This window comes from Nelumbo lutea, chromosome 1 (genome assembly GCF_056320005.1).
Source record: "Nelumbo lutea isolate HS-2025 chromosome 1, American lotus-T2T, whole genome shotgun sequence".
Lineage (NCBI taxonomy): Eukaryota > Viridiplantae > Streptophyta > Magnoliopsida > Proteales > Nelumbonaceae > Nelumbo > Nelumbo lutea.
In genome coordinates, this window is record NC_142684.1 from 142,127,967 (window position 1) to 142,155,161 (window position 27,195).

General features: G+C 39.1%; 1 protein-coding gene and 1 long non-coding RNA gene across 5 annotated transcripts; one reads left to right on the top strand and one right to left on the bottom strand.

Annotated features, from left to right (window-relative positions):
- On the top strand, positions 1-27,195 carry LOC148878017 (G-type lectin S-receptor-like serine/threonine-protein kinase RKS1). 3 transcript variants are annotated; one of them, XM_088947885.1, is made up of 7 exons: positions 1-1,432; positions 6,328-6,456; positions 24,626-24,837; positions 25,481-25,691; positions 25,784-26,021; positions 26,464-26,614; positions 26,706-27,195. In XM_088947885.1, exons 1-7 carry the CDS (start codon positions 166-168, stop codon positions 27,009-27,011), a joined length of 2,514 nt encoding a protein of 837 aa, XP_088804011.1. In that variant the 5' UTR covers positions 1-165; the 3' UTR covers positions 27,012-27,195. The 3 variants fall into 3 exon arrangements, with proteins under 3 accessions (XP_088804011.1, XP_088804019.1, XP_088804029.1); XM_088947893.1 differs by lacking the exon at positions 6,328-6,456; XM_088947903.1 differs by lacking the exon at positions 26,464-26,614 and having other exon boundaries at positions 26,706-26,845.
- On the bottom strand, positions 6,515-15,102 carry LOC148878018 (uncharacterized). Of its 2 annotated transcripts, XR_016099993.1 has the most exons (3): positions 14,374-15,102; positions 12,108-12,352; positions 6,515-6,925 (listed from the first exon to the last, which is right to left on the bottom strand). It is a non-coding gene; the product is annotated as an uncharacterized LOC148878018 (long non-coding RNA). The 2 variants fall into 2 exon arrangements; XR_016099990.1 differs by lacking the exon at positions 6,515-6,925 and having other exon boundaries at positions 10,942-12,352.

Sequence of the window (27,195 nt, forward strand, 5' to 3'; positions counted from 1 at the left end):
CAAGATATTTTATCAAGTTTTCATTTAATTCGGTTGGCAATAACTGTTCCAATTAATACGATGTGATCCATACATTAACATAATGACAATAGTGTATGTGATCCATATATTAACAAGTATTCATCATCAGATAATTAGATTTCAGCATAGTTCCGTTGACACACCATGGTTCCCGAGAAATGTGTACTCCGTCCCATGTTGTTCTTCCTTCTCTTCCAAATGTGCACTTCCGTTGACACCATAAATGGGAATCAACCCATCACGGACGGCCAAGTCCTGGTCTCTGCCGGAGGGCACTTCGCGTTAGGATTCTTCAGCCCCGAAAGTTCTACCAACGGCAACAGGTACGTGGGGATATGGTACAACAAAGTTAAACAACAGACTGTGGTATGGGTAGCCAACAGAGAAAACCCAATGAAGGATTCTACTGGAGTAGTCTTCACCATCAACCAAGACGGAAATCTGGTCGTCTTCGACAAACATAGGAAGGAAGCTCTCTGGTCCACAAACATTACGACGGTGGCCACCAATGGGTTGGAAGCTAAGCTCTTAGATTCAGGAAATCTTGTTCTCAGTCATCAAGGGATTATTGTATGGCAGAGCTTCGACTACCCTACACATACCCACCTTCCTGGTATGCGTATCGGCTTGAACAGAAAAACCGGTCTAAATTGGTCACTAACGTCTTGGAAGTCTCGAGACGACCCAGCACGTGGGGAATACTCATTCCGGATTGACCCACAGGGCTCGCCACAGTCCTTCTTGTACAAGGGTTCGGTTCGAGTCTGGAGAAGTGGTCCGTGGAATGGTGTGGGCTGGAGCGGAGTACCGGAGATGTCCCAAACGTACCTCTTCAGTTACCAATTCGTAAACACAAGCGACGAGGTTTACCTGACCTACAGCATCTATAATACCTCTATTTACTCGAGATTCGTGTTGGACGAATCCGGATTGGTGCAGCGGCAGACATGGATCGACAGAGACCAGCGGTGGAACATGTTCTGGTCAGCGCCAAAGGACGGGTGCGACGAATACGGACGATGCGGACCGTACGGCATCTGTATCACAAGCAATAATTTTGAGTGTACGTGCGCGTCGGGGTTCCAACCTAAATCGCCGGCGGACTGGTACTTGCGAGATGGATCGGAAGGGTGCGTGAGGAAGAGGAAGTGGGAGTGCGGAAAGGGAGAAGGGTTCTTGAAATTGGAACGCGTGAAGCTGCCGGATACAGCTCTGGCTTCTAGGGTGGACACGAGATTGAAGCCGGAAGAGTGCAGGAAGGAATGCTTGAGGAACTGCTCTTGCACGGCCTACGCCAGCGCAAATATTAGTGGAAGTGGGTGCATCGCTTGGTACGGGGACTTAACGGATATCAGAGAGTATGCGGAAGGGGGACAAGATCTATACCTACGTATGGATGCAATAGAGTTAGGTATTCTCAAACTTATACCGATCACTCACCTTCCTCCTCCTGTTTTTTATTAAGGCTGTGTTTGGTTTTAAGAAAAAAGTAGGAAAAGAAAAAGAAAGTGGAGAACCTTTACAGATCTTTTATGGGTTTCCTTATCTTTTCCTTCAAACCAAACATAACCTAAGTCGATCTCACCCTGACGCTAAAAAAAAAAAAAAAAATTGATCTCACCCTCTCTGTCTCTCTCTCAATTATATGAAATATATGAGGTTGGACCAATCTCCATTTGGGCCCGCCCATTTAAACACCCAGCCTTGATATGAGGGGGCTCTAATCTTTTACATGGCCATGAATTTTATCATATCAAAACACTGTTGCCTCACCCATATGTGACTGTGTGACCCAATAACTGCCCATGGGTAAATCCCATATGTCGGCAGCATAAGTCATGTTTAACTTTTCTGTTATTAATTCAACGCCATCACATCACTGCCATCACTTTCTCAGATTCCCAATGACTGTATTTGGTTTGATAGAAAATTAGGGAGGAAAAGAAAGCTGAGGGAAAGCATGGGTGAAGACGTGAATTTGAGTATCCGATTTGAAGAAATTACACTACATAAGAGTTTCAAATATTCTTCTTTTATCTTGTTAGTTATGAGATGTTATTAATTAGATAGGATGGGAAAAAGGTGGAATTATAGTTATCAGTTGTTGGAATGTGGAATTTCACCATTTTGGTTTCAAACAAGTGGGAAAGAATGGAAAACAGACCGGTCTTCTTGCTCATCAATCCAGTGCAGATTAACATCGGGAAGGATGTGTAATACATTACGTCAATCTCCCCAATCCTTCCTATGACCGCCCTCTCTTCCTCTAAAAGTTGGGACAGCTTGGGCTGTTTCACCTTCATCCTCGACTTCTGTAGGTCAGCCGACAAAGGCGAGCCCCTGGGACAGTGCACAAAGACAAAATTTTCCTTCCAGTGCTTCATACAAGATGGGGCTTAGACTAGCACCTTAATGCACTATCAAACTGAGAAATAATAGTAGCCATGTTGGTGGTGCTTCGGTTGAAAGAAGTAGGTGACCATCCCCAAGGTAATCTCAAGGCCATGGACGAAGCAATAGGACAAAAGGCCGATCAAAAACCTAAAGGAGTTCGACATCAGCTGAACATGCAGTACCCAGTACCACCTAAACACTTTGACAAGGCCCTCGTGCAAAGGGAACCTCAGCCCAGCCATTAGGCTCTTCTCATACACAGATTTCGCCCGACGGAGCATCTATAGGCCTCTCACTAGTTCTCGGGCACCTAAGTTCAAACTCTTTAGCGATGTAGTACAAGGCTCAGATATGGGCTATATCCCCGGGTGTTAGACAGCATGACATGGTCCCGAATCGATGACCAACGCATGGAGGAAGGTCGACCTCCTTGGTTGATGGGCCCGCCTCAACCTACTCATCCTCGGCAACCCTCTAAAGGTTGACCTCCTCAAAGTCCTCGACCTTGGCCTCTTGGGAATCAACCTCACGAACATCGAGTGCGGTAGCCTCGGTGAGCGACTCCAGCTCAGACCTAGAATAAGAAGAGGAAGTGGAAGAAGAGGAAGCAGAAGAAGAGGAAGAAGAGCGGGAAGACGAGGAAGACATCTTTCCAAGTTTCGAAGGTTTAAGATCGCGGAACTGAAGCAAACATCGAGCAATCGAAGACTACTTCTCGCCGAGCTTCACAAGCTATTCCTTCGCAAATGGCAAAGGGGAAATGCTCTTCCCCCCTTTTATAGGACTCCCAATGATCTAGATCAAGGCAAGTTCAACGGCATAGATCAAACGCCGCCCTTTGACAACTCGGAAAGACAAAACAATGCCACTAACCTTCGCACGCATGTAACCTCAAAAAGGCGAAACGTCGCTTCCATCACCACGACACGAGCGTCGAACTGGCCGGTTCGCCCAAAAACCAGTTCAATCCAAAGGTCCTCCACTCAAATGGCATGCTCAAAAACCTTCAGACTTGAATTTCTCAACTGAGAACCAAAGAACTCTTCCACGTCACACCGAGGCCGAGCACTACACTTCTCAACTTCGGAACTAGGGGAGTGGTGTTTGGGTTATGGTTGAACTAGCCCCGGGCACCATGTGTCACCTCCGTGGTCATCCTATCTCTTCGACCACGTCACCTCTACGGCGTTGCTCATCTCTTCAGCCACGTCGGCACCACGTCATACAGATAAGCACGACCAAGATAGGAGATCATCCTATGAATGAGGACAACTTTGTTGGGGATCAAGATTTATCCCGTAGACCTCAACGGGCAACCTCATCCCGACAACCCCAAAAGTCTCATCCGACCAGGACAAGAATCTTCGGGTAAAAAGGTACCTCCCGCTCAAGGTAAGGAATCCATTTTTTGACTTCCGTACTGTTACTCTGCTCGGACTAGCACCGTTCTCTAACTACTCAGCCCGACCGCCCCCTATTCTTGACTAACTTGAACATCGGAATACCTATCCAGGAATAACTCATCGTGACTCTGACCACTTTCTTGATTTCAGATCTTGAAGCATGTACGACTTCGTTCTTCCACCTCGGCTCCGCCCAATTGATAGGATTATTCGACTATGAATTCAGTTGAAAAGCAGCATCAAATATCACAAATCATAACTTTGGAAAATAATTATCATCCAGGAAACCGAATTTTTGTCACCTATGAACAATAATTCAATAATTGAAGTTCTGACAGAAAAGACTATGGTCTCTGTGGCCAACAGAGAAACCCCAATTAAGGGTTCCACTGGAGTCTTCACCATCAATCCAGACGGAAATCTCGTCGTCTACGACCAACATCGGAAACAAGCTTCTTCCCCTCTCTGGTCGACAAATGATACGACGACGGTGGCCATCAATAGGTTGGACGCGAAGCTCTTAGATTCAGGAAATCTTGTTCTCAGTCATCAAGGGATTATTGTATGGCAGAGCTTCGACTGCCCTACACATACCCAGCTTCCTGGTATGCGTCTCGGCTTGAACCGAAAAACCGGTCTAAACTGGTCATTAACGTGTTGGAAGTCCCAAGACGACCCAACACGTGAGAATTACTTATTACGGATCGACCCACAAGGCTCGGTGCAGATGCTGATATGGATCAATAATGACCGGCGGTGGAATGCGTTCTGGAAGGCGCCAAGGGACCAATGCGACGAATACGGACGGTGCGGACCATATAGTAACTGTATCACAAGATATAATTTTGAGTGTACGTGCGTGGCAGGGTTCCAACCTAATTCCCCTGTGGACTGGTACTTGAGAGACCGATCGAGGGGGTGCGAGGGAAGGAGGAGGTTGGCGTGAGGGCAGGGAGAGGGATTCCTGAAGTTGGAACGCCTGAAGCTGCCGGATACTTTGGCTTCACGGGTGGAGACGAGTTTGACGCTGGAAGACTGCGAGAAGGAATGCTTGAGGGATTGCTCCTGCACGGCCTACGCCAGAGCAAATATTAGTGGAGGACGAGGACGGGAGAGTGGGTGCATTGCTTACCCTCTCTCTCTCTCTCTCTCTCTCTCTCTTCCTCTCTCTTGATAAATCTTTCTCTAATATGCCAAAACCTCAAAACATAGCCATGTTCCAAATAGCAGGGGTTCAAGTAAGTTACCTGATCGGGATTTCCTGTTCACTTTTCCTATTTCCCGCCGTCAATTGAAACCATACAATTCTATAATGAATTGAGAGATGTATGGCTGCAATTCACGGGGCGGGTAGAGAATGGGTAGAAAATCTGGGGTGGATTTTAAGATTTTACACTGAATTGAGATTGGGTTTTTGAATCGGGCTTTTGACAAAACCCCATTTTTCAGGAATCAATTCATCATCATTTAAGCGATGTCCTGAGATTGGTTACATGAATCCCTTTTAACCCCATTTTTTAATCTTGCTTGACTACTCGGTCCTATTTAATACCATATCCATTGTACAATTTAAACCATAAATTCAGCCATATAAAAAATTGCTGACTCACCAATGTGTGACCCAATAACTGCCCATAGCTGAACCTCAGCCCAGATCTTGGCCAGTTCAAATCATCCCCCCAGAAGGGGGAACCCCACAACGTGCCACAGCACATCCTCGCCGTCTGTTATCATCATTTTTTCTCAATAGACAATAGAGATGTGTTGTGGGACGTTGTAGGGTGCCGGGCTGATTTGAATTTTATCTTGGCACCCTAAGCCGGTCATATCTAAGTTTTTCTTCTATTAATATTCGAAGTCCTCATTCCAGTGCCATAACTTTTGTTACATTAAGGATATATTTCATTTGACAGAAAATAAAAGGAGAAATAAAAAGTTGAGGGAAAAGTTGATTTCCTACCCGATTTGATGAATATACGCATCGGGCGTGGGTTTTTTGGGGAGGCCCATTCAAATTTTAACAAATCACATCCTGAACCCACCTAAGGGAAAGTTCAAATTGAAGTACATCTAGCCTGGGAGACTGGGAGTTCAAGTTGTATCCCCAAGGGAAAGTTCCTAAGAAATTCTACAAACACAGCTTAAATAACTTAAAGAATCTTCCACATAAAAAGTAATTCAAAAGTTCGAATGGTACCTTCCACATGTTGAAGTTTTTGAACCCATGGACTCTTTCCAATTTCTTTGCGAGCACGTTTCATATTTAAAAGGAGTAAAACTTCGAACAACTATCATTAATGGGACAAATTAATGATATACTCTGAGGTTGAATATGTGACCCACTAGACAGCCTCTACCTCGTAGTTGGTTAGGATTGGCCATATCATCCCTCCAAGCAGTGGCAGTACCAGATGGAGCAGTCTAGATAATAGACCTCACACCCATCAATATGTACATATGGATCAAAATGAGATAAATGAAGACATTAATTGAAATTTTTTCCTTGTAGCTGCACAGACAAGAAGAAATTATAAAGGATTTGGCAAGGCCCGGATGTTGGTGATTGTTATACTTGTTACTGTACTGCTCTTCCTAGCTCTATGTGGATCTTATTTTCTGTGGAAGAGAAAAAGGAAAGGTAAATCTCTCTCTCTCTCACATTCGTTTTACATGCTATAGTTGCTTGATCACCATATTCAAAAAGCCATCAATGGCTTCCATGAAGATTCAGTAAGTACCCACTTATATTCTTATTTTTTTTTATATACAATAGTAAGGAAACAAAAGAAACTTACACATGAAAATCAAACAAGCTTTACAAGGAAGCATGACGCTCAGTAAAATGACCCCAAGCATTAAAAAAACAAATGTAACAAAGGAGATGATCTTCAAGCTTCCCTTAGCGCATGAGAAGAGGAGATGTTAAGGTCTAGAGTCCCCTTCTATGATATATTTATACTAAGGGAATTTGGTTACAGTGAGATGAGCTTCGAGAGCCGCCCATGCTTCATCCTCATTTGTCAAACACACTCCAATATTCCTACAAGTCACCCACAAGATCTGCTCCCTTTCATTCCTTAATATGGCTCCAACAATCGAGATGCCATCTGCATTTTTGGAAGCATCGAAATTAATCTTGACTAGACCATTACCCAGTCAGGTCCATCTGATTAGTTCATCTTTGTTCCTCTATCAGGCATATGAGGATATTGGGTGACATGCACTTGAGTATTCTTCGAAATCACTTTTTACTTTTTTAAGTCTTCTTCGTTTCCACAACACGGACAGTCTACATTATCAACAAGGCCTAGTTTTTTTAGCCTCAACTTTGTTAACAATTTGTTCTATAGAACTAAGAATATGAAATAGTGAACTTTGGGGGCGATTAGTCTCCAGATTTTGCTTAATCTCTTCTCTCACACCATCATCTAAAGTGCCTTTTAGGAGGGTGTAAGTCAATTTGATGGAATACCCACTATTTGGATTAGATTTCTAGATTATCCTATTCACCATAACTCTTGAAGGAATTGGGATTGCATGGGTTTGGTCCCATTGCCAGAGGGCTTACCTTGCTTAAAATTTTTTCCTTATCCCAAGTTTTTGAATTAGTGATAAACTCATTAATTGTATTCTGATGGTTAGTTTAAGAGTACGATTCCCCATTCACTAGTGCTCTTTTGCCAAACCACATGTTGACAAAAAATTTATGCATGTTCCATTTCCTAAATTCCACCAGATTCCTTTCTTTAGAATGTTTCGAAATTGAAGGATGCTCCTCCAAGCCCAGGAAATTCACTTCTTTGCTTTAATTTGCGAGAAATCTCTATTTTTAATGTATTTACTTTTTTTAGTATTTGGACCCATAGATTTTCAGGTTGTGTGAGTATTTTCAAGCCCAACTTAGCAATACTAGCTTCATTTATCCATATGAGGTTTTTCAAACCCCATCCCCCATTTCTTTTCGAATGACATACTGTAAGCAACGGAAAACGGCTCACTCGGGCTGAATTTGGAGTCGTCACCAATCAGTTACAGAAATGGAGATGATGGGACCTCCGATAATTATTTTCAAAACCGTTTTGTTTTAATAGTGACTCCAATAACCCAAGCCATTGACTAAACCGATCTAGGTAAGACTCGGATGGGAGAGGGAAGGGATTAAGTACCCTTCTACTAAGTCTAATTAGTGGGGCCCACATGGGATTCTATAACAAGCACAAATAGCAATTTTTGTTTTTCTATATTGTTTTACTTTTTATTATTTTTATTGCTATATCTTTTCAATTTTTATCGGAATTCTATTTGATATCGCATTTTTTCTTTTTTTTTTTTTCTTTTTTTTTTCTAATTCCCCTTTGTACTTTCAACCCGAATTAGAGACCCATACCACCATCAACTCGAAAAGATGTTCTCTTCCGTACTCGCTGACCAATCTCCTTTTGGATGCAAGGGCCTGAACAAAAGGGTGGAAGGGTGCTCCCTCACCCCATTTCTATTAGAGCCCCAAGTTCGGACTCGCTGGAATGATCTAAAGAGAGGAAATTCAAATCTTTGGACCGTAGGAGAATGCTCAGGCTGGTATTCTCTGTTTTTTTCTTTCTTGTTATGATTTTTTTTTTTTTTTTGTTTCCCCCTTTTTTCTTGTATTTGGGCTATTGCAACCAACTTTACACGACAGTCCCCATCCAACAATAGCTGGATTCCTCTTTCAAAGTTCAAAGGGCCTAAATCCAATAGGCTTCTTCAGTAAAGATGAACCTAATCAAACAATAATAATAAAAACACAAAAAGAACTAAATCTGCTCCCAGCTTAAGGACGTAGTAAAGATTTGCATTCGAATCAATTGTAAACACGACAAATATTACAAGTTATTACAAGGAAATGATTAAGAAAAACTAAACTTAATTGAACCAGAAACTCATGGGTTTCCTCATTCAAACAGGACTTAACATTCATAGAGAAAGAAATAAAAGCAAAATGAAATTGATAAACCTCTTATCAACAATATCATATAAGGAAAACAATGTTGGGGAAGTTACATTATAGTAGTAGAAATGAGTGTAAAACCAATTCCTGGACAACAAGGACTTTTCTCCTACCACACAATAGCACACCTGAATTTTTACGTGAAAAACCCCAAAATCGGGGAAAAACTACAGGACCTATGGTCCATAAAATTCTTTCACTAATTCAGAAATTAATGGGTACAATAGTCTTCTCTAGTTGCAATTAGAGACTTACAAACATCAAGGAAATAACCCTTGACTCACAAGAACAACATTAACATCACCAAATGCAAGGTAGATACAACACAAACTAAGGTTTAGATCTCACCAAGTTGCTATAAATCTGAACTGAGAAGAAGAAGAATCAAGAATCAAGAAATTTGAATTGGAGAAGGATTCTTAACTCCAGCACTTAACCTCATCAAGAACAGGCTTGAAAGACACCTCCGAACTTGGTCTTGAATGGAATAAGAACCAGTTTTCTTCTCTTTTTCACAAAACTCAAAAAAACCAGAAAACCCTCGAATATCCTCTGTTTTCTTCTCCTTCATGTCTTACAACCGATGGTTACAAATAGATGATGCCCAAATCAAAAAAGAGGTGGAAGCCTTTTGGGAGCAAATAAAAGTGAGTGGGCCCCTCATATGGGCTAGGCCCACACCCAACAATCCTCCCCCTCCAGCTCATATGGGGGGTTCACCAAGCCCGCAGCTTCTTTGCAGAATTCAAATTTGTCTCTAGACAAGGACTTTGTTAACATATCTTCACCATTCTCATCAGTATGAATCTTCTTAATGTTCAACAACTTCATATCCAATACATCCCGAATCCAATGGTACCTTACATCAATGTGTTTGGATCTTGAGTAGAAAGTTGGATTTTTAGAGAGATAGATAGCACTTTGACCGTCACAATGGAGAGCATATCTTTCTTGCTTCATTCCCAATTCTTATAAAAACTTCTTCAACCATATGATCTCCTTAGAAGCTTTTGTAGTTGTAATGTATTCAGCCTCTGTAGTGAACAATGCAACACACTTCTGAAGTTTGGATTGCCATGAAATTGATCCCTTGCAAAAGTCATTAAGTATCCCGAAGTGGACTTTTGGGAATCAACATCACTAGCCATGTTTGCATCAGTGTACCCATCCAACATGACTTTACCATTCCCGAAGCATAAACATATTTGAGAAGTACATCTGAGATACTTGAATATCCATTTTACTGTTGTTCAATGTTCTTTGTCGGGGTTAGAGAGAAACCGACTAACTATACCAACAGCATGAGCAATGCCAGGCCTCGTGCACACCATAGCATACATTAAACTACCAACTACTGAAGTATAAGGCACTTTCTTCATTTCTGCTTTGCCTTTCTCACTTGTAGGACATTGTTTAGTGTTGACCTTGAAATGACCTGCAAGTGGAGTAGTCACTGGTTTTGTATTGCTCATGTTGAACCTCTCAAGAACCTTCTCAATATATTTTTCTTGAGATAACCATAACTTCCCATTCTGTCTATCTCGAGAGATCTTCATACCAAGAATCTGTCTAGTTGGTCCCAAGTCCTTCATTGCAAAGGACTTGCTATGCTCTTTTTCAACCTGTCAATCTTGTTAGAAGCATGGCCAACTATCAACATATATAAAGCAAGAGAATAATGAAATTGCCATTAGAAAATTTCTTTACAAATATATAATGATCCGAAGTAGTCCTAGTGTACCCATGATCATCCATGAAGGAGTCAAATTTGTTGTACCACTGTCTTAGTGCTTGTTTCAATCCATACAAGCTTTTCTTTAATCTGCACACCAAATGTTATTTTCCTTTTTCTTTCAATTCCTCTAGTTGCTCCATATAGATTTCTTCTTCCAAATCACCATGAAGGAATGTAGTCTTCAGATCAAACATCCAAATTTAGACTTGCAGCTAGTCCAAGTACAACTCAAATAGAAGACATTTTCACCACATGAGAGAATATTTCTTCAAACTTGATACATTTTTCTGACTGAAACCCTTCACAATCAGCATTGCCTTGTATTTTAGTTGTGAGACACTCTTATCAGATTTCAATTTATAAACCCATTTATTTTTTAGTGCCATTTTTCCCTTTGGTAATTTCACCAAATCATAAGTGTGATTCTCATGCAAGGATTTTAATTCCTCTTGCATTGCTTTCAGCCACTCATCTTTCTTGTCATGTGACATAGCCTCTTGATAAGTCTCTGGATCTCCCCCATCTATCAGCATTATATACTCTTGTGGAGGATACCTAGTGGAAGGTTTTCTCTCTAGTTGATCTTCTAAGTTGAACTTGTGGTGAAGGAACTGGAGGTACCTGCTCATTCTATACTTCCTCTATACTTTCATTTATAGGAGTTTCATCACTAATTATATCATCATGTTCATTTGGTACAACTCTCCCATGATCACCATCAACTGTAAGTGGAAAAATCGGATCCAAGTTAATTGAAACATCAATAGAGAATTATGGCTTCTCAATTTTCTCTATATATTCAATTGTTTAATCCTCAAGAAATACAACATCTCTGCTTCTTATCACTTTCTTGTTCACTAGATCCCATAACCTATACCCAAACGCTTCGTGCCCATAGCCTAAGAAGATGCACTGTTTAGCCTTGTCATCAAGCTTGGATCTTTCATCTCTAGGAATATGAACAAATGCTCTACAGCCAAACACTTTCAAATGACTGTATGATATGGCTTTCCCTATCCAAACTCTTTTATGAGTATCTCCATTCAAAGGAACTAAAGGAGAAAGGTTGATGAGGTCAACTGTAGTTCTATAGCCTCACCCCAAAAGGATTTAGGTAACTTAGCATGAGAAAGCATGCATTTGATTCTGTCAATAATTGTTTTGTCTGCTACTCCATTGTGTTGAGGAGTCTCAGGAACACTTTTCTCAAGTCTAATACCATGGATCCTATAATATTCTTCAAAATGACCCCTATATTCATCACCATTATTAGCTCGGATGTACTTCAACTTATTCCATATTTCTCTCTCAACCTTGGCATGAAAATACTTGAAAACATTCAACATCTGATCTTTAGATTTCAAGGCAAATGTCCACACTTTTCTGGAATGGTTATCAATAAATGTCACAAAATATAATGCACCACCAAGAGATCTATCTTTCATGTAACGAACATCAATGTGAACTAAATATAAAATATGGGGCTTTCTAAATGAAGGAAATTTATGAAATGCAACTCTACTCTATTTGCTAGATAAGCAATGTAAACATGTTTCAAGAGGCATACCTTTCATATCAGGAAGAAGATTTTCTTTGGAACATATTTGAAGCCCTTTTTCACTCAAATGCACAAGCCTCTAGTGCCAGATCTCAATGGATGAATCATGAACTGCATTATCCTCTCCTTTGTTCAACCTTGTTTGCATCACGTAAAAGGTATTGTACTTCTTTCCCTTTGCCCCAATGAATGAACCCCAATCGAACTTTCATTTTCCATCAATGAAGGTGTTTGCATAACCTTCATCATCTAACCTGCCAGTGGAAATCAGATTTAGGCGGATATCAGGAACATGTCTAACATTCTCAAAATTAATTTGCAACCAGTATTGCTATCTAGACAAATTTCTCTCATGCCAATAATCTTAGATGCACCAGTATTCCCCATACGAACATATCCAAAATCACCTATAGTGTAAGTTGTGAAAAATTCACCATGGAGAGTAACATGAAAAGAAGCACCCGCATTTATGACCTAATCACTGTCTGGGCATGAAAAGTTGACATAATTATCATTACAAACAATAACAACATCACCCTTGGCTGTAACAGTTGTAGTATCTTTTTCTTCTTTCTTGCCTTCACATTTCCCTTTGCCTTATTCTCTTTTCCAAATCCTGCATTCATTTTTGTAATGTCCCGGTTTATTACAGTGATGACAAATGATATTTTTCTTAGACCTGGACCTTCCTCTAGATTTATCATATTTGTTACGGGGACCTTTGCTCTTACTTCTTCCATGTCTTTCTTTCTTTTTTGTCACAAGAGCTTGAGATTCTGAGTACGTCCCTTGTTTTTTCCTCCTGGACTCTTCATTCAACAAAGCATCTTTGATCGTGTCAATAGTTACTATACCATTAGGGGCTGAATTACTGACTAAAACCACCAAGGTTTCCCAACTGTCAAGCAATGAACTAAATAACAATAAGGCCTGCACTTCATCATCTAGATTCAATTTCATAATAGTCAATTGATTTATCAAAGCTTGAAAATCACTCAAATGTTCAAACATATTAGTCTCATCTTTATATCTCAAGTGTGCAAGTTTTCTAATTAAGGCAGCCTTGCTTAAACCTGTTTTCCTTTCATACATAGACTCTAATTTTTTCCATAAAACATCAGCCCTAGTTTCTTATGCAACATGGTGAAAAATACTGCGGTCGATCCACTGTCAGATTTGGCCTACAGTTTTCCTATGCATGATTCCCCATTCATCACTTGACTTGTCACTTGGCTTTGCTTCATCACCTCTTATGGGTAGGTACAAATCTTTACAATAAAGAATGTCCTCCATTCTGGGTTTCCAAATGGCATAATTTGATGAAGTCAATTTTATCATAACACCCGAGGATTCCTCCATTTGTATCAACACAAACAATTAATTTCAATCAACATGGATCTGATACCACTGTTGGGGAAGTTATACTATAGTAGTAGAAATTAGTGTAAAACCAATTCCAGGATAACAAGAACTTTTCCCCTATGTTTGTGTGTGAAAATGGGTATGCCAACAACAATGATAACAAGTAAACAATTCAGCCAAGTAACAGAAAAATAGATAATAATCATCACACAATAGCACACCCAAATTTTTACGTGAAAAACCCCAAAATCGAGGATAAACCACGGGACCTATGGTTCATAAAATTCTTCCACTAATTCAGAAATTAATGGGTACAATAATTTTCTCTAGTTGCAACTAAAGACTTACAAACATCAAGGAAATAACCCTTGACTCACAAAAACAACATTAACATCACCAAATGCAAGGTGGATACAACACAAACTGAGATTTAGATCTCACCAAATTGCTATAAATCTGAACTGAGAAGAAGAAGAATCAAGAATCAAGAAATTTGAATTAGATAATGATTCTTGACTCTAACACTTAACCTCAGCTTAAAGACACCTCCCAACTTGGTCTTGAATGAAATAAGAATTAGCTTTTCTTCTCTTATTCACAAAACTCAAAAAAATCAGAAAAGCCTCAAATATCTTTTGTTTTCTTATCCTTCCCCTCTTATAACCAATGGTTACAATGAGATGATGCCCAAATAAAAAAAGAGGTGGAAGCCATTTTGGCTTTCGCCATGCGGCTCTTTTGGTAGCAAATAAAAGTGGGTGGACCCCTTATGGGCTAGACCCACGCCCAACAAATAATAACTAGAGATGTAGAAGCTATCGATTACCTCTTGAAAAGCAAGACTACAGACATTCTTTATATTATAAAAGAGAACAAAATGAGAAAAAAAGGGCAACCGAAGACTATGGCAGACCTAGGCTGGATTGGCGTCAAAATGTTCTCAGAAGCTGGCTCGGCGATATCCTCACCACCAGCTCTAACGATCTCTGGGTTGAGATTTCAGCCCCAAAGTAGCTGTCGAGTCGAACAGGGGGGGTTCACGATCTTCGCTTTGGAGCTTTCTCTTTAGAACGACGACAGTCAGGGAGTGCGTCCCAGAATATTGCTACAGCTCCGTGGGTGACAATAGCTGGATTAGCTCCTTGGAATGGTAGGAAATCGCCAACGAAAGAGAGTGAGAGAGGGGAAGTTGCCACCGGGCTCAGATCCGCAGCTGCAGTAACGAAATGGGCAGGTTGTTGCTGGAGGTTGGACGCTTGCAACTAGTTGCAGCAGATGGATTGATCGAGAAGGGGTCGGAACGACGCAGAGAGAGAGGAGATCCACCACCGCTGCTGGAAGCTGTAGCGGCGGCGGTGATCTCGACCAATCAAAAAACAGAGGAGGGGTGGAGGAAAAAAGGAAAGAAAAAGAAGAAGGGGAGGAAGAATGAGAGGGGAGAGGAGGAAGAGAAAGAGAAGGATTAAAGAGAGAATGAGAGGGAGAGACGGAGAAGGACTTCGATCTGCCGCTACAACGCGGCAAAGAATGAACAGAGAGGAAGTACGAAAGAAGAAGAAGAAAAGGGGAGTAAGAAATCGGAGAGGAAGAGATCGATGAGGAGAGGTTGCCGCCGCTCTGTCGCGAGGAAGGGGACGGTGAACAGTCGATCCTCCGTAATTGAAAAGTTAAGTCTGTATAGACCTGGCATTTAGGTTGGGTGGGTCGGGTTCGGGTTGGGTTAAGATACTTCATGTTGATTTCGGGTTGGGTTATCAAATGCTTGATCTTAATATTGACTCATGGGTTAATTCGGGTCATTCTAAAAAATAACTGAAATTAAAAAAAAAAAAGAAAAAGTATATAAAAATGTCAAAATTAAAGAAATTAACCTTAAAATTTTAAATGTAAAATAAAAAACTTGAACATTTAACGATTTAAAGATTAAACAATAAAAAGTAAAGACTAAATAGAAAAAATTAAAAGAGTGGAAACTTCTAGCAATGCATAAATAGTCCCACTTAGACTTGACAATCAAGTTAGCGAGTTGACCCATGACTTAACCCAATCCAACTTAGTTTTTTTCGGGTTGGGTCGGGTTAAGTCATTCACATTCAGGTAGCTAAATATGAAACCCTAACCTTGTTTTTTCGGGTTGGGTCGGGTCGGGTTCATGAATTGGGTCAACTTTTTGCTAGGTCTAATTCTGTATTTATTAAGGTTAATGGCATTTTTGTAATTTTGGGGGTATTGAAGGGAATTTTTATAATTTTGAAATATTTGGGTCAAACCGGGTCTAGGGGTAAAACCGGGGATTCAGGTTCAATGGTGGGGATTTTTGGGCCAAAAAATGGAGGGTTAAGATGGATTTGACCATAGAGTGGGGTCGTGCATGTGCGGACCGATGAGATTGACTGAAATATAATCTTTTTAGATAGAAGGGTAAATGAGGGTATTTTTGGCTGAAATTTCATAGGGTGGGGCTTTCGGACATTCTGAGTTGATTGGTAGGGTTGGATTGGCCTAACTGGGTTCAAATTGGGCAGATCTGGAAAGGGATTAATTCTGTCAATTTGGAGCTTTGAAATGGAGTCTTGTTGTAATGGAGGGGTAAACAAATGTTTTGAGTGAAATTTCATAGGGTAGGGGTTTTGGATAGCCAAAGGTGATTGACAAGGTAATATTGGGCCAACTAAACCCGGATCGGGTAGATTAGGAATACAGTCAATCCAGAGCCTTGAAATGGAATCTTGGTATGATTGAGGATAAATGGAGGTGTTTTGGGCTGAAATTTCACATGTAGGAGTTTTCTAGAATTTTGGGGTGATTGGCAAGGTTTGATTGGTTTAAATGAGTCTCGATCAAGTGCATATGGGTTATGGGTGCGAAAGGTATCGAAATGAAATAATTGTTTGATGAGAGGGTAAATAGGAGATTTTTGGATTAAAATTTTTATGGGCACTTGTTATGGTGCGTCCATAGTCTAATGATGGTGTTTGGTTGGTTCAGGGGGTCATGATTGAAAAATTTTGGGTCAACGGGATGTCATAGAACGAAATCTTAGTTTAATGGAAGGGCAAATGGGAGAATCTGGGGTTAAGACTTTATGGGCAGATGTTTTGATGTATCTAGAGTTTAATGGTGTGATTTGATTGGTTTAGATGTGTCAAGATCAAGGGAATTTGTATTCCAAGTGTTTAAACTAACGAGAGGCACAGAAATAGAATCTTTGCTTGATGAAGGGGATAAACGGAGGAATCTTAAGCTGAAATTTTATGAGGAGGTATTTTAATTAGGATGTTTGGGGTCTGAGGGTAATGTCCCATTTGAGGGTTAAACCATAGACTGGGCTGATCAGGGCCATCGGTTTGGTATTAGGTAGATTTAACTGTGGATATATTTGAGGACTTTTAGGGCGAAATTCGGGTTTTTTGGGTATTTGAGTGTTGCAGAGAGATTGAAAGGGTCTGATCAAGCATTTGGGGTGAGTTGGGGGTTCAAGCAACAGACCGAGCAAAAATCAGGTGCTAACACATACTAAATCCCATTTAACAAGACTAAGACCTCTACTATCTCCTTTGTTCCATAAAAAGTTCTTTTGTTTCCTTTCAATATTTTATATTACATCCTTGGGGAATTTAAATACTCTCATTAAATATGGAAGCATCATATTAATAGAAGATAAGCAAGGTAACTCTTCCTGCAACTGACAAAGTATTTCTCTTCCATCCTGCTAATTCTTTTCTCTTTTTCATCGAGATTTTCAATATCCTTGAGATCACCCTTCTAAATCTATTATGGGTAATAGAACAGAAAAATATGGTAGATTTTGAAAAGTTTGGGCATTGTCCAAATGCCTCCGCATATAATTCTATAATTTCCTTTATTCTAGCAGTATTGTTTAGATCCACCTTAGCAAATATAATGTAGTCATCTGTGAATTGTAGGATAGGAATATTAGGTCCATTTCTAGAAGCCTTAAAGCCCAGTTGAGATTCTCTTTCCAAATTTATATTGCATAACGCTTCACTGCATATGACAAAGATATACGGAGAGAAAGGGTCTCCCTATCTAATACCCCTTCTCCGTTTGAAGGATTTTGTTGGGATACATTAACGAGGATTTGATATGAAACAGTATGAGTATGCCATGTATTCAAATCTCCTTTCCTTTGTTGTTTGGTCATGGACATAATTTTTTGTTGTTGCCTCTGACTTACAACCTCATGTATGAAGTTCCCTTGTTTTGTAATCCATCAACACAATTGACAGTTTGACACATTCGATCTTACTTGGCAAATGTTTTATTTTGTCAATAGCACCCCAATCTGCTTTCCAAAGAAATAACTGAAATTTATGTGTAATTTTTAGAGCCGAGATTTCTCCATTTCATTTTTATTCAAACACTGAAGGCCTAGCAAAACAAAATACCTTGTCGGAAAAATTAACTGTATATTTCAATGAGTTTGACAGTTCCAATGGATGTTAGTCACTTCCAATCTGCCTAGAAATATTTGTTTGTATAATGTCAATGGAAGACTCACTTTCAAATAAATTGTACACTCCTATTCTCATTTTTCGACCTTTGGATGCCTTACAGAGTGTATGAACCCAGGGATCCCTTACCACCATATGGCGGGATTTACATTCCTATGTGGAGAAAACATGGAGGAGTTACCTAGATACCTCTCTTAGTGACTTTTATAAAGACTCTTGATCATTTCTTTTGGTAACTAAATTGTTCTCATTGTATATACTGGAATTGCCTGTGCATAGGTTGATCATCAGGCCAACTGAGAATTTGGGTCCAAGGCATTTAATAATGACAATTTAGGATGTTAGCATATTCTATCCACATTAGTATCCTAGAATTAAGGAGAGATAGTCCTATCGAAATCAGTATTCTATCATTATCTCCTTAATTTTAGGAGAGATAGTCCTATTGAAATTAGCAGTACATATCCTTTTTGTATTCTAATTTAGGTAGCTGACCTTGTATCCCTAGCTCTATTATAAATAGGGTTGTAACCTGTTGAATTATATATCAATAATTATTATTTTCTCCATCTGTCTTCTTTGTTTTTCGTATCATGGTATCATAGCTGGATTGATCTTAGATCTGCTGAAAGCTCTTTCTCTTGGGTGTTGTCTACTTCGAATGAAGTGCATTAGAAGACATATCTTCTCTGTAATCTCTGAGATTGATTTGGTGATTCTCTAAGGACTGTTTCGATCAGCCTTCTTTCGGGTTGTTTTCTAGTAAAGGACGAGTACCAGGTTGATGTTTGCTTCATAGGAAAGAGCAAAGTTCCAGCGGCTTGCATCTGGTGAAGCTTCTTGACATCAGTGGCTATCCCTTCAGAGACCCCGATCAACTTGGTTTACATCTTGTAGTCTGCGAATTGCCAAAGAAGGTTACGTTCAACGGCGTCTGCGAATACCAGAACTGAGGTTGCCCCGACGAAGAAGACAGGGATTCTGTGAAGTTTGTTTTTTTTTTAAGGTCAGCATTAAGATTTTTCCCGTGATTTGTGTTGCTCCAAAGATTCGTGTTTCTCCTCATGGATTCATCTAAAGCTGCTCAACATATCTCTCATCCCATCACTGTTACCTTCGATGGCTCAAATTATGATTTATGGTCCCAAGAGATGTGCAGTTTTCTCAAGGGTCGCCTTCTATGGCGATATGTGACTGGTGAGATTCCCAAACCTACTAAAATTGCTGATGAAACAGAAGAAAAATTTGCTGAACGAATAGAAAAATGGGACAGGAAAAATCATCAAATATTGACCTGGTTTTGCAATACTTGTATTGCAAGCATCAAATTGGAATTTCGCAAATATGACTCCCTTAAAGAGGTATGGGATTTCTTACAAGCTCGTTATTCTATTTCTGATGATGTACATCAGTTTCAGCTCTATAGGTGTCTTCACCGTATGAAATAGCAACCTGAACAGACCATTCACAATTATGTCTCTGAATCACAAGTTCTTTGGGATCAATTAGCACAGTGTGAACTTGAATGGGATAGTACCTCTGCCGCTACTACTTATTCTAAGCTTCGCGATCGCCAACATGTTTGGCATCTTCTGATGACTCTCAGGGATGAGTATGAACCTATTAGTGGTACTCTACTTCATCATAGCCCATTGCCTTCCCTTAAAGTTGTAATCAAAGATTTGCTATCTGAAGAAATTCGACTAAAATCACTTCGAGATGAGCGATCCTTATTATCAACTGATGTTCTTGCTACTCCGGGTATGTCTGCTACATCAACTTCCTCTAAATCTTCAAAATGGACTTTCTGCAATTACTACAAGAAGGTTGGTCATATTATTTCTAAGTGCCGCCACTTGTAAGCCAAAAAGGCGTCTGGATGGAAGTCCTCATCCATGGGTTCTCAAGATTCGAGTTCTACTTCAACTACTGCCACAGAGGATTCTTCTTATAACACCTCTCCAAATTTTTTTTCTTAAAGAACTCCAAGCTCTTCTTCACCAGCTCCAACCTGATTCTAGTATGCCTTCTAATTCATTCTTGTCCGTCACTCCAGGTACTACCTCATCATGGTATTTTGATTCTGCCTGATGCAATCATATGACATCCAATTCATCCATGTTTACTTCCAAGTCACATCCTTCTATTGCACTAATTGTTCATACTACTGATAGTTCCACCTTAACTATCAAAAGTGTAGGAACTATTCCAACATCTCGTTTGTCACTTCCTAACATTTTTTTTGTACCTCAGTTATCTCTAAATCTTATATCTGTTGGAGAATTATGTGAACTTGGTTTTGAAATACATTTCTCAAGTCGTGGTTGTACTGTACAGGATCCACGGACAGGGAAGATCTTTGGGACAGGCCGTAAGATTGGGAGACTGTTTGAGTTATCATCTCTTCAATTACCATCTTTTGCTGCTGTTGTCACCTCTAGTGTCTGGCATTCTTACCTACGTCACATTTCTACCTCTAGATTAGGATCTTTAATTTCTAACGGATGTTTGGGTCCTGTTAAAACAACACACTTTGATTGTGTTTTATGTCCTCTTTCAAAACATCATGCTTTGCCTTTTAATATAAGTGATTCTATTTCTTCTACACCTTTTAATATTATTCATTCTGATATTTGGGGACCTTCGCCTCATAATACCATGGGTGGTTCACGTTATTTTGTGATCTTTATTGATGATTTCTCTCGACATACATGGATTTATCTCATGCGTAATAAATCTGAATTACCTGCAATTTATATTCAATTTGCCACCATGACCAAAACTCAGTTTTCCTCTATCATCAAAATTTTTCGCACTAATAATGCCATGGAATATAGAGATTCTATCCTTACCCAATTTCTTTCACAAAATAAAATTATCATTCATAGATCTTGTCCCGGTACCTCTCAACAAAATGGCCATGCAAAACAAAAACATAGGCATATTCTTAATATTGTTCGAACTCTTTTAATCTCTTCCTCTTGTCCTGAATGTTTTTGGGGGGGAAGCAGCCCTCACTGTTGTTTATACCATCAATCGCATTCCTTCTCCTCTTATTGGTAACATTTATCCTTAGGAACGATTGTATGGCCATTGCCCTGATTACCAGTCTCTTTGTGTATTTGGTTGTGCTTGTTTTGTTCTATTACAACCTCATGAACATACCAAATTGGAACCAAAAGCACGTCTATGTTGTTTTCTCGAATATGGTATTGAACATAAAGGATATCGGTGTTGGGATCCTCTTTCCCAACGACTTCGCATATCTCGTCATGTTACCTTTTGGGAACACAAAATGTTCTCAAGTCTCTCCCCATTTCGAGTTACCACGACATCTTCACATTTTTTTACTGATCCTACTATTTTGCTTTTTCCTGATGATTTACCTACAGATCCGACTACTTCTTCCTCTGATAGCTCTAACAGTACTGCACAACCTATAACCTCTCCGAATGCATCTACCTTGGTTATGGATCCTCCAGCTCTGCCTTCTTCTGAGCCCTTGATTGCTCCTGATGAGTTCAACCCTGACCATTCTGATATTCCACTCCTTCATTCTGGTAGGGTCACTAAACCTTTCGTCCTTCTTCGTGATTTTCATTGTTATTCTACCATTGTATCTTTTATACAAACCTTGCACCTATCGCGAGGCTAGTACTGACCCTCTATGGCAAAAAGCAATGGAAAAAGAAATTCAAGCTCTTACAAGCACTCACACTTGGGATTTAGTTTACCTGCCTCCAAATAAATACGCGATTGGTTGTAAATGGGTCTACAAATCAAGACTCGGGCATATGGTTCAGTTGAAAGGTATAAAGCTAGATTGGTAGCTAAAGGGTTCACACAGGAGTATGGCATTGATTATGATGAGACTTTTGCCCTAGTTGCCCGTCTCACCTCTGTTCGCAGTCTTATTGCAATTGTTGCAGCTAAGCATTTCCAGCTATTTCAGATGGATGTTAAGAATGCTTTTCTCAATGGCGATCTTTCTGAAGAGATTTATATGCAGCCCCCTCCTGGTTATGATCATCTCCCTAATCAGGTTTGTCGTCTCCGTAAGGCTCTATATGGACTTAAGCAGGCACCTCGAGCATGGTTCTTCAAATTTAGCTTTATTGTTTGCCACTTTGGTTTTAAATCTAGCACTTATGATCATGCCTTGTTCATCTGTAAGACCTCTCAGGGCTGTGTCCTTCTCCTCCTTTATGTTGATGACATGATCATTACTGGTGATGATTTGCAGGGCATTTCTGCTCTTAAGACTTTTCTTAGCAAACAGTTTGAAATGAAAGATCTTGGTCAACTAAATTATTTCCTAAGCGTTAAGGTCTCCTCCGACCAATCGTGATATTATCTATCTCAGGCCAAGTATGCTACTGATCTTATTTCTCGTGCAGGACTCACTGATACTAAGACTGTTAACACTCCGATTGAGCCTAATGCCCATTTAACAGCCACTGGCAGTACTCCTCTTAGTGACTGCACCTTATATCAGCAATTAGTTGGTAGTCTTGTATACCTTACTGTTACTCGTTCTAATATTGCGTATGTTGTTCATATTGTGAGTCAGTTCATGTCTGCCCCTCGCACTACTCATTATGCTGCTATGCTTCGTATCATCCGTTATGTCAAGGGCACTTTGTTTCATGGATTTCACTACTCTAGTTCTTCCTCTCTTCAGTTGATCGCATATTCTGATGCTGATTGGTCCAGTGATCCTACTGATAGACGCTCCACTACTGGTCATTGCTTCTTTCTTGGTGATTCTCTTATATCTTGGCGTAGTAAGAAGCAAACGGGTCTCTCATTCCAGTACTGAATCTGAATATAGAGCTCTTGCTGACACTACCTCTGAGCTATTATGGTTACGATGGTTACTCCATGACATGGGACTTACGGATATGTTTGGCATCAATGCTGATAACTTGAAAATCACTATCATGTCGGAGCCACATCACTGCTATAGGAATGGGTGCTGAAATTTCTGTTTGATTGGCCAATTTTGGTAATTTTCAAAAAATCTACCATTTCCTGATTTTCAGTTGATTCTGTTTTTTCGAGGATAATATGGCATCCAACATGGCATTGAATAATTACTCTAATGCAAAATTAATCAACCCTTGAGAGTTAGTACCAAATTGACTCAAAGCTGATTTTTTAGAAATCGGTTTATGTGGAAGAAATGATACCAAATAACAATATTTACTGATTTTTTAAAAATCACTAATTTTTGAAAAATCCGTGAGGACCCCAATTTTCATGTTCACTACATTTCCAGCCGTGACTAGATTGGTTACAAAATTCTTATCATGGGCCACATTCATTTTAGAATAAAAAATCAGCTCATAGCACAAAAATTGAGGTAGGGTATGAAAAATAATCATGCCCCATCTTGCTTATTTTCATTCTTTGAGGAAACTCTGTCTATAAAACATTGACTTCCGATAGGAGTGTCAATGGACCAGCTTTGGATTGGATCCAATCCGATCCAAACCTTATCAAATCAGATTTGGATAGTCTGTTATAATTATTGGATTTGGCCAATACAAAATAAATTGGTCCATGTTCTTACCGGTCTTAATCGGACTTAAACCAAATTCCCAGTAATCCGATCATGATGCCAAACCCTTATCCAAATTAAAACCGATTAAAACTAAAGCCCGACATAAAAACACTTTTATGAAAACACTTTTGCAAAAACATTTTTACAAAATCACTTTTATAAAAGTAATTTTATGAAAAGTACTTTTGCACAAAAGTACTTTTATAAAAATAATTTTATGGAAAGTACTTTCACAAAAGTACCTTTTTATGAAATCACTTTTACGAAAGTACTTTTATGGAACTACTTTTGTAAAATCACTTTTATGGAAGTATTTCTATAAAAGTCCTTTTATAAAAGCATTTTTTCAAAAGTACTTTTATAAGAGCAATTTTATAAAAGTACCCTTATCAAAGCACTTTTATGAAATCACTTTTACAAAAATACTTTTATTCATTCACTTTGGATTAGATTGGACCCAATCCAATTAGTTTGGATTTTAATTGGACTGAACTAGATTGCAGCAGGTGTTGTAGTTTTTTATATATTTTTCTGGATTTCTCATGTTATTTTGGTGTTTGATTCAATTTGGATTGGATTGGACCCAATGCATTCCATTCGCATTTTATTTGGACAGGATTGGACTTGGTTTGTATGGAATTGGTCCAGTCCATTTGTGAATGGATCAATATTGGATTGGACCAAATTGGACCAAATCTAGTCCAATTGACAGCCCTAATTGCTGGCCATCCACCGGTAAACATCTATGCCAACAATTTTGGATACCTAGGTTGGCAGTTTATGAATACCAACATAGTTTTTTTTTCTTTTAAAAGAATGAAAATGAACAACATAGGACACTTGTCAATCTGAAAAGAATTCATTTTTAGGAAAAAAAAAGTGTTTGGTTCATAGCAATATTTTCTCATTCTGAAAAGAATGAGAAAATGAGCAATATAGGACACTTGTTAGTCTAAAAAGAAATCATTTTTAGGAAAAAAGCATTTGGTTCATAGCAATATTTGCTCATTCCACCTATTTTTACCATTCTTGTCTATTTTAAAATTTCATTTTGGGTAAGAATAAGAAAGAATGAAAATTGAATCAAACATGGCCTAAGATTACTATTATGCCACAATACTGTACAGATAAAATTATGAAGCAAGGATATCCCGAGCTGATTTTGAATTTCAATACTAATTCACCGGGACTTGAAGGTTCTTCTAATTCTCAAGAGCTTGAGGGAACGAGAATAAAATCAGAGTTGCCATTCTTTGATTTAAGTGTGATAGTGGCCGCTACAGACAATTTCTCCTCCAGTAACAAGCTTGGACAAGGGGGTTATGGGCCAGTTTATAAGGTAATTTTTCTCTTTATTAATCGAAGTATAGTGCTGCTTTTAATTATATATCAGTACATTTTGTGTGTGTATTTTATATAAGGGTATCAATGGACCGGTTTTGGATTAGACCCCATCCAGTCCAAAATCAATTTAGATGGATTGGATCAATCCAGTTCAAAATATTTATTAGATTAGATTGGACCTGGTCCATCCGTAACAGATTTATATTGGATTTGGTTGGATTAAGCCAATATCCAGTCCATTGATATAAGATAAGAATATATGTGTCAATGGACCCGGTTTAGGTTAAAACCAATCTAAATTAAAATGAATTTGAATAAATTGGATGGTCTAAACATTAAATTGGACTGGTCCAAAATGGTCCAAATTATTCATTAGGTTGAATTGGACCTGGTTCATTTGTAATGGACTCACATTGGACTGGATCAGATCGGATTGGACCAAATCCAGTCCAATCGACACCCCTATATATATATATATATATATATATGCATCTCACATGATTGAACAAAGTCGACTATAAGGGCTTATCCTAGTAGCTAGACTCATGCAGTAGGTAGTTTCAATCGTAGGAAAACGCTTATTAACTGACCATAACTGATTGGATGATTCAACGCTGCAATTATATATGCACTTCCAGGGTCGTCTATTCAACGGAAAGGACATAGCAGTGAAAAGGCTGTCAAAAAATTCAAGTCAAGGGATAGAAGAATTTAAAAATGAAGTTACGCTGATTGCCAAACTTCAGCATCGAAATCTAGTTAGGCTTTTGGGATGCTGCATTCAGGAAGAAGAGAAGATGTTAATGTATGAATACATGCCCAATAAAAGCTTAGACTCTTTTCTTTTTGGTACGCCTCCACTTCAACCATGCATTAATTATTTTGCCTTGCTTAAGCTATGACTCGTTACAATGCTTACAATCTGATACAAACTTGGACAGAAAAAAACAAAAATGCATTCCTCGATTGGAAAAAACGCTTTGAAATCATAGTTGGGATTGCTCGAGGAATCCTTTATCTTCATCAAGATTCCATAATGAGAATTATTCATAGGGATCTAAAAGCCAGCAATGTTCTACTAGATGCAGATATGAACCCAAAAATTTCAGATTTTGGCATGGCCAGAATATTTGGAGGGAACCAAATTCAAGGAAATACAAACAGAGTGGTTGGGACATAGTAAGTTACTCTCTACTTACCTAACCCAAGTTATCATCATCTCAATGGGTTCCACAATTTATCTACTTTGCTTACTTTGTCTTTAATTTACATGGTAAGTAGGATCCATCATCCATTCTTGAAAATAAAAACTACATGTCAAGAAATGGATCAACAAGTGTACAATTAAGTGTGTACTGGATTTTTCTTTTGGCATAGAAGGATTTTTCATTGAATTCATTTGTAATAAATTTCATGGTTTTTCTGCACCCATTCAGTATATGTTCTCCATACATGCATGTGATGTGATTATGTTCTGCTAAACAAAAATCCTACATATTGGCGAAGACCCAACTGATGACAATACTAATTCACTGCTTTAACTTTGAAGTTTGAACCAAGCTAGTTCCTTTAATTTTCTTGTTTCTAATTAATTTATCATTTTTCATGAAATGGGATGCAGTGGTTACATGTCACCAGAGTATGCAATGAATGGATTATTCTCCGTAAAATCTGATGTATTTAGTTTTGGGGTGTTAGTATTAGAAATCATCAGTGGGAAGAGGAACAACGGTTATAACAGTAAGGACCCATATTTGAATTTGATTGGACAAGTAAGTGAAACAAATATAAATTTCCATATCTTGGCACAAAAAGGCTTTATTTAACACTGTCGATAAATAATGCACTATGGAACATTTTCAGGTGTGGGAACTATGGAAAGCAGGTAGAGTGCTGGACGTAGTTGACTCAGCTATGGGTGATTCATATCCTAGTCATCAAGTTTTGAGAGGCGTCCATGTTGGTCTTTTATGTGTACAAGAAAGTGCATCAGATAGGCCTACCATGTCCGATGTTGTTGTGATGTTAGGCAGTGAAACAGCTCTGCATCCTCCCAAAGAACCTGCTTTTATAATGAAAGAAGCTCCCAGTACTCCAGATTCATCTACTGCCGGAACAGGATTATACTCAGTAGATGAGGAGACCATTACTGTCCTTGAAGCTCGATAGGGTTTTCTGCAGGCTCCAAACTTGCATGTGCTATTCGATCTGTTGTATCTGAAGTCTTGCCCTTGTAATTGATTAGTTAAATATGTTTAATTAAAGGGTAAGATACTTAAACCATCTGACTAACTTAACTGTATCCCTACTATTTGCAACAAGGTACTGTCTATTTAATCCTTTATTGTTATTA